This window comes from Tenebrio molitor, chromosome 8 (assembly GCF_963966145.1).
Source record: "Tenebrio molitor chromosome 8, icTenMoli1.1, whole genome shotgun sequence".
Classification (NCBI taxonomy): Eukaryota; Metazoa; Arthropoda; class Insecta; order Coleoptera; family Tenebrionidae; genus Tenebrio; species Tenebrio molitor.
The window spans coordinates 13,978,678-13,990,561 of record NC_091053.1 but is presented as its reverse complement, the minus strand read 5'-3'; the positions used below and the strand labels follow the sequence as shown (position 1 = coordinate 13,990,561).

General features: G+C 38.8%; 2 protein-coding genes across 2 annotated transcripts; one reads left to right on the top strand and one right to left on the bottom strand.

Moving 5' to 3' along the window:
* Positions 1-404: 404 nt before the first annotated feature.
* On the bottom strand, positions 405-2,208 carry LOC138136684 (equilibrative nucleoside transporter 3-like). Its single transcript, XM_069055956.1, has 8 exons — positions 2,020-2,208; positions 1,858-1,970; positions 1,564-1,810; positions 1,466-1,516; positions 982-1,416; positions 847-932; positions 596-795; positions 405-546 (listed from the first exon to the last, which is right to left on the bottom strand). Exons 1-8 carry the CDS (start codon positions 2,045-2,047, stop codon positions 435-437), a joined length of 1,272 nt encoding a protein of 423 aa, XP_068912057.1. The 5' UTR covers positions 2,048-2,208; the 3' UTR covers positions 405-434.
* Positions 2,209-7,399: 5,191 nt separating this feature from the next.
* On the top strand, positions 7,400-10,336 carry aft (adrift). Its single transcript, XM_069056620.1, has 5 exons — positions 7,400-7,765; positions 7,818-7,976; positions 8,023-8,202; positions 8,638-8,758; positions 9,090-10,336. The coding sequence occupies exons 1-5, from the start codon at positions 7,496-7,498 to the stop codon at positions 10,220-10,222; spliced, it is 1,863 nt and encodes a 620-aa protein (XP_068912721.1). The 5' UTR covers positions 7,400-7,495; the 3' UTR covers positions 10,223-10,336.
* The last annotated feature ends 1,548 nt before the right edge of the window (positions 10,337-11,884 follow it).

Genomic DNA, 11,884 nt, shown 5'->3' with positions numbered 1-11,884 from the left:
CTAATTCCTTTTTAGGTGGTGCGGCGAGGCTCCGGGGTACATTCCCCTGCTACCCACGCCCACCCTCTCCACTCGTTTCCCCTTTTTTGGACGACACGCAATACGATCACAACACAACATCAATGGGTGGCCCATCCGGCCGGGATTCGAACCCTACCGACCTCGCGGTGGTGGTCGAAAGAGTGTTTCTCTACCTACCGTCAGCCCCTGAAAGACATACACACACATCCATGGCCCGGCGGAGGTTCATTCCTTGGAAAAAATCCTCCCCCTTCAGTGAGATTCGAACCCACTAGCGCCGGGGCCGCGACCTCGGAGCACTGGCTCCGACAGCCATGTGGCCACCGAGCTACCCTATTTGTATTGTAGTTATTTTCAAAATAAGCAACACAACACATTACATATTTCCAATTTTTTATGGTTGTCATTTATTTCTATATTAGATCTACAGAGATAAAACTTAGAAAAGAGAGAGCTCCTAAAAACATCCCAGAAACAACCATGTGGACATGATAAGCATCTTCCAGTTTGTCGGAAGGCGCCAGTCTAAAAAAATAACCCAAAATATACAATTTCGGCACCTTGTAAGGCTTACTTTTGCACAACGAGAGTAGCCATGTTGACCAGGTATCCGTTAGTCCACGCAAACATTATCATTATGATAATAAACTGATAGTCGTGGTCAAAGACTACTGGTAAATGTTTCCGAGGTTGAGCATTGCAGAGCATGAACAGCGGAATGAATACGAAGACTCTCACAGCGGCAAAACCTACGAACCATTCAGCTTTGATATTCTAAAAGTTTCATGTTGAGAAGATTGGTACAACAAGTTGACGAATTCGTACTAGTTTGAGTTGAAGAGAGATTATTCTGCCAACATAATCCAAAATGGCGTACAAACCGAATGTTATAACTGGTATAAAGTACACATCTGCAAGAAACATGGTTATCTGTTGCATTTTTAGACGGAATCGTCTCACCATTCCATTGACCATTTCCTTCGCCTTCCGACACCACCAGCGACGTGAGAGTAGGATGGACAGTATTGGTGGTTGTTAAAAAGAAGAGCGTAATACCTGGACCCGGCCAGATTACCTTTAAAACGTCCACAATCTGGCGAAAACTCAACATCTTTCCTTTTCTCGGTTTGTAGTTTTCCATGTTGAACTGATAGAATCGATTGCGTCGCGTAACAACTCCCATCAAGAACAAAGTGAACGCGATGGTCACGTTTCCCACCCAGAAGTACACCAGAGCGCTGCTTTCTGTGCTTATCGAGATCCCCAGAGAGAGAATTTGGAGACAGGCGGTGGAAATCGTGGCCATACCTCCCCCGTTGAGGTATGCGCCAAGGTACTCCGCAGGAAAGTTTGAGATGGTGGAGTAGGCGGCCATACTAAAAATCGAACTCATTGCTGTAAAAAGAAACGGTAGAAGCGAGAAGTTTTGGTGAGGAGATGATACCATTGATCACAGCGACGATTAACATTGTCAATGCAAAAAATCCTTCTTGCCCTAAAAAAGAACCATTAGAATAGGGTGGAAGAGTGTGTGGCGCTTACAGGTGTCGGTGTCGATGTGGATGAATATCGCGGCGAATATAAAACTTGTCAAGATGATGCTTAATGGTCCGAACAGTCTCAATTTGATTGAGTATTTGTGTCCGAAGAAGAGCCCCAAGAAGAGGAATGCTATGGTGGACAGTTGAAGAGTTATGGTCAGACTAGGTGAGAATTCGGTCTGCAGGACTGTTCTGTGGCTCGAGTCGATATCCTCGAACGAAATGTTTCGAAATTTGTACATCCAGTACTAAAATCGTTGATTCTATTTCGTTCGGTAATAACACAAACACTTACTTCGTGGGCTGTTACAAAGAAGGTCCAAGGTAGGATGTGCACCAATCCCAGAAGGAAAAACAAAATGTAGACCATCCCGTACGCATCTTTCGGTTTGTCTCCGCTTGGTATTTCTACCATTTCAAGAATAATCTCGAGCTGGACGCACTTTCCACAACTTACCGAGAGAGAGTTTTGGTTTGTTGTCCATCTCAGAGGGAGAACTTCTCGGGTTCAAGGCGTGAAGCGTGAAGCCGTCTGTTTAAATACGTCTCATGATTGGTAGAGATGATTCACTGCGTTCTTAATCGGATCTCTTCAAGTGTACATCTTCCATTTGATTGTTTTGCTTTGTTTAATTTTGAGAGTGATGATTGTACCGGGAATCGCTACATAATGATCACTGTGTGGCAAGTTTTCAAAATACCCATTTAATTAGCAAAACATTGTTAATAGACGGTAACGATCATAATTTGAGAGTTAATTAACAAATAGTAGTTTATTTAACGAGTTCGTGTGTAAATTTGATTTTTTTGGTATAAGTGGGCCAGTTTTAAAGACCCACGAGTGCCAAAAAGGACAAGTTTACACAAGAACGAGTTGAATACAACGTTTTTTTTTTGTTCGACGAGCCCCTTAAAGGCTTCAAATCGCTTAAAATCTTTAAAATTAGCTTGACGTTTCGTTTTGATAAGTTGTGACATTTATCAAAACCCGCTCACACAGGAGAAATTTCTCAAATTCTGACAGTGTCGAACAAAAAACATACTTTTTATTATACATAATTTTATTCTAATATTTAATTTTACATCACTGAATAAAACTGATTGTTCGTCGTATGTGTTGCAGCGTCTTCTCTCCCAAATTGACGAACTTGCTCTCCTAGATACTACATACTATATTATAAAAGGGTAAACGGGTAAATTTACATAATTCCTCTGTATCATCTTGCTTGCCTATACAGTGCGTTCGTAAAGACAAAAGACAAAAAAAGGAATTTTTGTCGAGTGAAATAGTCTAGTCTTCAACAGAATGTAACTCTACCTCACTATGCGACATCACTGTGAAAATTGCTGTGAAAGTGTGGAGCCACCATAGCTAACAACATTTTGTTTTTTTTGCAAAAAATACAGTATACCAGGTGAGTGTCTTGGCCGTTCTCATTTTTTCCAACTTAAAATACGACTTTGTTGATTTAGTTGCAAATGACAGGATGAAAATTGTTTGAGAACACATCCTGTATAACCAGTTTTATTGAAATAAAAAGAAATCGTCGATAGAAATTAAAAAGAATTTCCTCAATAAACTACAAGACAGTTATCAGTTTTATACAGGCTGATTCACGTAGCCCGTTCGTTAGAATCTTTCTGATGTCCCAAAATCGTATTAACATGAAAATTGGTAGCCAACAATCATCCACTCCAACTTCAAATAAAATATTGTAGTGACTCAGTTTAAAATTTAAAATTTTTAATTCCCGGTACCGCCACGAGAGCGCGCCAAATGGGAAGGTACTAGCGGCTAGACTAGGAACTAAGGGATGGGGTTGGTACTCTTGGCGAGTTGTGGACGCTGTTGAAAGCGGAAAGATAGGGGGGATGAGACGGGCTCGCGCGGGCGGTTGAAGGGGGTAGGTCACTTTTGTTTAGTTTTTCGAAACAAACACACCTTGCGAAGAGCGATCCAAGTTTCTCAAATTTGACCACGTGTTAAGGGTATGTTGTAGATTTCATTTTGTTGCATGCTGTTTCTTTAAGAAGCGCCCATTTGTTAATTTTAAGCGTTATCTCTAAGTTTCTCCCGGGAGGTTCTTTTTTTTTTGTAATCTTGTAATTTCGGAAATTAGTAGCCGTCGTCCGGACCACGTGCGTCCATTTTGTTTTTCTTTCACTAACATTTTCTAACGGCACTCGACCCGCCATATTTTTGTTTAGTATTGCCAGCGAGTATGGTATTCCTTTTTAAAGCGCTCTAATTTTATCTTTATTTAACTTCGCATTTTGTTCTCGTTTATTTCCTCATTGTTTAATGCTGCGTTTTGTTTTGCTTACGTTATCCTTGTTTAATGTTGCGTTTTGTTTTGTTTATGTTATCCTTGTTTAATGTTGCGTTCTGTTTGCTTATTTCATCATTGTTTAATGTTGCGCTTTGTTTTGCTGGATTTTCTCATCGTTTAATGTTACGCTTTGTTGGATAGAATTAAACTCGTTTTTTTTCCCTTCGTGTTGTTGCTAGGTTTCGGAAAAGTTAAAGTAAAATGTTGTAAGTACGCCTCTGTGGGAGCTAGGTGACAATCAGGAAGTCGTGGGGATGTTTAGTAAATTTCTGTGGAAGCTACGGTTATTTAAAAAACCGTTAGCGGGGGCGGACCTTAGTCTTTGCGGGAGCGGCGTCGGGATGTTTTCGTGAAGCTTCCGTCGACGGTTATAGAGACTTCGGGGTTTTGTCCGGAAACGGTTGGTTGGGGACGGCGGACCTAGGTCTTTGCGGTTGCGGTCTAGGAATGCTAATCGTACGACCCCGAAACGCTCTGTCACTCTTGCTTGGTCGGTGAAATAGCCTGACGTTCATTAATACCCCGAATATCTATAAACGTCGCTGATTTCAAGATGATTCAGATTATTCTTCTGAGTCCCCTCGCGGCCGAAAGTTTGTTACCTCCAGCTCTAAGCTCCCGTTGGCGTACCTTGACCGCGTAGTTTCAAATAACCATTGTTTTTGTCATTAATCTAATTGTGAAATATGAGTAATACCTGGGATACGGTTTTTAAAGAGGGTTTTTCATCCGTCCCTGTCTGTAATAACTGCACCATAATTTGTTTACTTGTCTTGCAAGCTTTAACTGTCATTTTGTCTCTCATGTGCCCGTTTTTCTGTTATTTTAAATATTGTTGCAATCATCTTGTCGTTTACCTTTGTGATGTACTCAACTAGTTAATTTCTCGTACTTCGTTAAACTTAATTTCTGTTCTTTGTATTCGTTTCAATTTCTTTTTCATCAAAGTTATTACAGGCATTTTTAATAAAAGGTATTTTGCGTCCCTCACATGTGTGTTTTATTTGCGGCACTCTTCCAACTGGAACCCTCATCGTTTGCATTCCGAACCTTTTTCCGCCAAAAGAAAATCACAACGTAGGGCTCCTCCGATTCGATGACGATCACGACCACATTTGTTACCGTTTTGCGCAGGTTCGAATATTTGGCGGAAAAAGTAATGTATTCAAATCATTACAATATTTTCAAAATGGCGACACTTCCGGAAATGCCGGAACTTGACGACGTTAATGGACAATTAATTATCTCAACTATTAAAGGCACTCACTCGCTACACTCGTTCGTACTTTAAACAGTTTCGATTATTAATCGCCTTCATTAACAAACTAGTTTATTAAATAACTATTAATGCAATTTAGTTGGATAGTTTTTCAAAATACTTATTTTCTTTGCCTTTTGTACCTTGTCAGATTTATTTCACACAACCTGTCACTACCGATTTTACATCTTAAAACAATTGAAAATAAGTAGTTTCGGTCTCTATTTCCAACACAACACACAAGGGACGAATCTTTCAATGTTTGTTACTGCTGAGTGCACAGACTTTGATTTTTTCTCGTGTCATTGTTTGTTTTAATTTTGCAAAGAAACAAAACATTTTGAATTAAGAAAAAATCGTGAAACAACACCCAATATCAGTTATTTAAAAGGTAGCTATTTATGTTATAAGGACGAAAAAGAAAATATTTCGGACGATTTGCTGGAAATTGCTGGACGAGGCAAAGCCGAGTCCAGCAACAGCAATAAGTCCGAAATAGTGTTTTCGTCCATGTATCATACATTACTTTTTAGTCGATTGCAATAAAAATACCCTGCGTGTTGCCAGAGTGTTATTGACAACTTCACTCTTGTCGATTGTTGAACGTTATTCATTACCTAACAACATAGCAGACGAAAAATATTTTTGGCCTAGGACCAAGGACCAAGGAAAAGATAACGTTTTCGTCCAGATAATCAAACCGAAAAATACCTACTACTTTATGGTACAATCGACTAAAAACATACTTATTCTGAAAGCTTGTCATTCTGTGAACTCCCGAATCTACTGAAACTTGTTCGATCCACATGAGAAAACGAGTTTCGTCGCGATTTCTGCAGGTGGTCACTCTGCATTCAAATTAACAACCGTTTACAATTGCAGCCCACGCCGGTTTTGTTGGGCAATGTTACGGTCTCCTCGTGCCCCACTTGGGCCTGTCAGCTTGTCTGGTTGTCACTTTTTTCCACCACACCCACGAACTGCACCAGATAAATTTCATAACAGAGCTATTGTCCCGTTTGACGGTAAATATTGTTCGATTATTACAGCAATTACACAATCACTATGCATGAAATATTGCTTTGTTTTCGGTTTCATCTTAATAAAACCGTGTAAAACATTCGTCCTAACCGAAAAATGCGTTTTTCAAGCGTGTTTTTAAGCACCAGTTGTGCTTTAGTGAAACAAAAACAATTAAAGAAGCGTGCCAAACGTCTTCAATTTGGGCTAGGTCTGGCGAAATCGGGTCCATCTCCGAATCGGTCCACTGCCTGATTTTCAATAGGAAACAAATAAGGTCGACAAGTCGGATAAATTGCACTCGCGATTTTTCATCTCCGAAATGTTGCCTCATTAAATAAATGGGAGGAAAAAACGGATTTAATGACTTGGAGATGATTAGTCCGTATCTTAAAAGGATTAAGCAATAGCAATTTAATTACAAGTTCATTATAACACTCGGCTACGAGAGAAACTTCTTTTTTAAAACAAATTGGAATAGTACAGCGATTTCGTACACCTGTTACTTCACCTCCAACACAAACATACATCTATTGCATAATAATTTTTCTATTAATATTTTTGTCAAGTATTTAGGTTAGCAATTTGAGTTTTGGATATTAATCTGGGCCCGACAATAATCATAATAATTCGGTTCGGTATCGGTGCGCGTTACAACACTGCGAAAGGCTAAAGGTGCGGCTGCATCGATGCGACACTTGCCACCTGTCGGGTGGAACTTGTCAATTTGTTTCCATTTGGCATCCAGAAAGAATAAATAACAACAATAGAGTATGTTAATCAATTCATTTTGGAAGTAGCATAATTTAGAATTAATAACCTAGGTTGTCATTTTGTCCAACCTTAAAACTTAATATGATAAACTGTTAATGAACTTGAACTATTTACGTATAGTAACGTGTTTTAATTGGCGTAATGAATAAGAGAATTATTGATTTGATTTAATACAAGTTGACTAAAAAAATGGGATTTTAATAATTTTTATTTGTGGATCTAATAGGGACCGTAACCACAGCATGTTGGAAAATGTGCTAACTATCGATTTTGATTCTTAATAATTATGATATTAGAGGATTGAAAAAAAAATCTATTGAATTTGAATATTGTTTGGATTAGATTCAAAGATATTGTATTAACCTCTGCAACACAAAATACGAGAAGAATCTTTGTAGATCATTTGTCCTGTAGCGAAACGTCGGAACGAACTGTCATTTATATCTAGCCTACTGCGGTGCGGTAGGTCAACACTTTGACGTCAGACATGCCCGACCTAACCTCACAAAATGTTCAACAAAAACAAGCTCGCCTAATCACACAACCGTGATATGAACAGATCCGAAAAAATTCGCCACCTCTTCGAGAAAAAAATCAATTTCGAAAACAATGAGAATTTCGCGCTGCCAACCGAGGTGTACACCTGCAACAAGTGGTCGATACCGTCATTCCAGAGCCAGAAACAAGAACTCAACAACACCAAGAGCCTCCTGAACCAGTTCGACCTGGAGGAGTGGTCGCGACACACCAGACAGCGAGACTACTCGAGCTACGTCATCCGCTTCGTCAAGCAGAAGTTCCAAGCTGAGCTTGTGACACAGGTAGAGCCCACACAAAACATATTTAATTTTTTTACACACTGTTGTTTATCAGGCGTGGTGCAAGTTTTACGAATGTCTGTGCAACTACCCCGTCATCCCCAAAGAAGCAATCAATTTGAATTTTTTCTCAAGCGTGCACCTGTGCGAAGCTCCCGGGGCTTTCGTGAGTGCTCTCAACCACTACATCGTCAGTCACTCTTTGGATTTGCAGGTGAGGTGACGGTTGGAGAAAGTGTGGATTTTGATTTGGATTTTAGTGGGACTGGTGGGCCAACTCGCTTAATCCCGACTATGAAGGCAACTCTCTGATGGAGATGATTCCAGATGACAGACTGTTGAGACATACTTATAGTAATTGGTACTTTGGGGTGGACTTTACCGGGAATATCACGAAATACGCCAATCATGTTGATCTAGTGGAGAAACTAGGACAGAGGGTAATAAATTGTATATACAGGGTGGTCACGCATTCATATGATTTTGTACAAAATTTAAAAAATAAGTCGTATATGTAATGTATAGAAGAAGTTTTAGTGGGCTGTGAATTTTGTTTTTACCATTAATGTCATTTGTTTCAATTTGTCAAAAAATACACAGTGATTGATAGAAACATATATTCTGTGCGTCTAAAATTGTAAAACATGTTCTAGTTAGGTGTGGTTTTTTAACGAGTGTCAATTGTCTACATATTGTCAAAAATAATACGCAATAAAAAACAAACTATATCTTTGCAACGAGATAAAACGCTTACCCGCTTATTTATTAAGCGACAAAATCAAATGAAATAAGGTTCAAAAGAAACAAAAAAAAACTTATTTTTATGTAAAACCAGATTTTTTTTTTTTTTTGAAAATTGAATAAAACAATTGCAGGTCTGGTTGGTGACAGCTGATGGAAGTGTGGACTGCAGTTTTGACCCAGGAAATCAAGAGCAATATGTGGAGTTTCTGCACTACTGCGAAACATTGACAGCTTTGGCCTTATTAAGGACTGGTAATTAAAAAATATATATACAGGGTGGGTGGGTGTACATTGTCCTTGACGGGTGTCGTTATTGCGATCACCGCTCCAACTCGAATTGAAGTGAAAAAATTTTTTGTTTTAATAATCTCTTAGAAAAGAGAATTAGTGTATTTTTTTTGACATTTGTACGAAAAGTTTCAAGCAAGTAGCGTAGTTCTGTCAATAAGTATGATTACTTCAGTAAAATAAAATAGAAGTATACCTTATAACATCGACAAAGATAAGTCGCCATTTGTAATTAAAAAGTTGAACGTCATATCATGTAGGGGGCGCTTGAATCAATTTAAAACTTGCATTTCAGGTGGTACTTTCATTTTGAAGATCTTTACGATGTTCGAAGACTCGACCATCTCCTTGTTGTACTTGTTGAACGTGGTCTTCAAGAAAGTGTCAATATTCAAACCGGCATCGTCCAAGAGCGGCAACTCAGAAGTATACGTGATCTGTCTGGAGTACAAAGGGAAAGAGCTCTTGGAAAAAATTTGGGAACAGCTGATAGCGCCGTACCAAACCGGCCACTTCAACCCCACCACGTCGCTCTTCGACCTCAACAAGATCGACAAAGACTTCCAGAACCAACTGTTGAGAATCTCCGAGTACTTCATGAAGAGACAGGTCGAGAGAATCAGCGACAACATCTTCTTTTTCAAGAACGGCTCGTCGGTGGAGTCGGCGAAAGTGCACCAGATGAAAGTCCAAGTAGCTAAATGCTACATCAGCAAGTACAAGTTGAAGGCGATTCCGAAGAATCGGAGATTGGTGAGTGCGCTGGATGTGTCGCAGTTTTTCCAAAGCGACACCAACAAGTTCAAGTTTGAGAACAGAGTTGTCAAGTTGGAAGTTAAGAGTTTGATCCCGATGAACGTTTCCAGTGAGATTCTCGAGGTGAAGATCGGTCAGAGAATTGCGGAGGTGAAGAGTTCGCGGTTTTGTCCCAAAGATAGTTTAGACAAGTTTGTATTTTGCAACAACGAAGTAAAGACGTCTGCGATTTTGTACCAAACTATTGAGAGAAGCGTGGCGCAGACCACCACCATTATCAGTCTAGACGACTGCAATTTCAACACTTACTACGAATTCCAAAGATACATTTTTTACCGAATTTTCTACTCGAACAAGAACAATTTTCTGATTGTGAGGGTGCCCTTCGTCACTAATTTTCTGGTAGGTTTGATGTTCGTACTGATTTCGTCGTACGACCAAGTCTACTTGCACCAGAACGGGTTCATCGTCTTGTACGACTACACCGGCAAGAATCTCAAAAGTGCTAAGAATCTTTTCGAAAGTGTTGACAAAACCTACAGGTCTGTCGAAGAGTGTCAGTTGTTTTCGTACGACGTCTTGCAGATCGTGTCCCCGAATGTTTTTTACAACAGTAATTTTTTCGATTTCATCTGGAACTACAACAATATTGTGTTTTCGAAATTTTTATAGTTTACTCTGAGACCCAAAAGTTTCTTTTGCATTCTAATCTACAGATTTGGTCGAATCGTTGTTTGTAAAGTCTATTGTACTATTTATGTCAAATATATGCATTTTAGTCTTCAATTTTTCATTCAATCAATTTCTTTTACATTTCTCTTGTCATTCCAACTGGACGATATACTCCGTACAGTGATAGATTGCACGTTTTTAAATTCTAGTACCAAAACATAACGCAATGAAAAATACTAAACTCTCCATCTCAATTGTTTCACTTTAGTTTCACGTTATTTAGGAAACCATTGTAGCCTTCCAGATTAATTCCCGCCAGTAGTAGTCCTACGCCTATGATGTTTACAGAATTACAGCTGTCAGTCTTAATGAAGTTTCAGTAGAAGTAAGTGAGTTTTCAGTTGTCATAAACTGTTGCTGAAATTATTGATTCTTCGAGTATGAATGATATAACAAATTTTTGCGCGCTATTCTACTTTTTACGAGAATGTTAGAAGCGCTTATATTAATAACGAGAGTTGTTTTTTCTCAAAGGAAACATTTTATTTTATAAAGTTCCAATCTATTTTGTTGTTTGTGCCAGAGTTTGTGCTTTCACACTGACGTTTTCACTCCCAAATGACACTTTATACAGGGAATACCAGGACTGACGCCCCACAGAAGACTAGCAAATTCGTGTGATTACACTGAAACGTAAATTAAAATAGTATATTTCAAACCAAGGTAAGAAAGTGCTTTCTTGCAGACCACAGGCAAAGATTATAAACCGAGCCGTAGGGGAGGTTTGTAAGTGCCTAAGGTCTGCAAGGGCACTTTCTTGACAAGGTTTGAATACTATTTTTTCCCTACCGGCACCACTTCGTTGAAAAAAGTCAAAAAAGATGGTTATATTCCTGATTAAAACGAAAATTTTGAGAATTGAATAGTAGGCTGGGTTATTTGTTTAATTAACTTGTCATCGCATTTGAAGATTTGACGTTTGTTCGAAAATTTTATATAAACAGGGTAAAGTAATCTACTTACCTAGCTTATCTGTTTATTTTCCAGATTATATCATTGAGCTACCAACTTGCTTTATTGAATTGGCTTTCATTTATCAATAACTTATTTCACTTTTGACATTTGTATTTTGGTACAGTTTTACCATAAACATTTCATGATTAACTTTCTTACCTTAGCGAGAAAGTTGAATTTTGTCACCTCAAATGAGGTATCCACAGCCTACATTTCTAACCGGTAGGGAAAAAACTATATTTTTTTTACTCTCAAAATAAACGAGAAAAGACATTGCGAAATTGGCCAATCAGACGAGAATACCATCGAGGATTTAATTGGTCCCTACGCAATCGAATATTATCGAACCGCCCGAAACTTTTTATCACGAAAATAACCTATCAAATGGTCCACTGCTTTTTTTGACAGATGTTTGTGTCATCTTGACAATTTAAACATTTTAATTTGTCATTGTGTTTTCTCAAGATCTGAAATCGTATTGCAAAACTCTGCCGAGATGTATTCAGCTGCCGATTATGTTGAGATGTTGATTATATTTGGAGAATACGGACGAAACGCTAGGGAGGCAGCAAGAATTTTCTCTGATCGTTTTTCTGACCGACCTTCTGATCACAAAACAATTTTGAGAGTACTTGCTAGGGCTCAAGA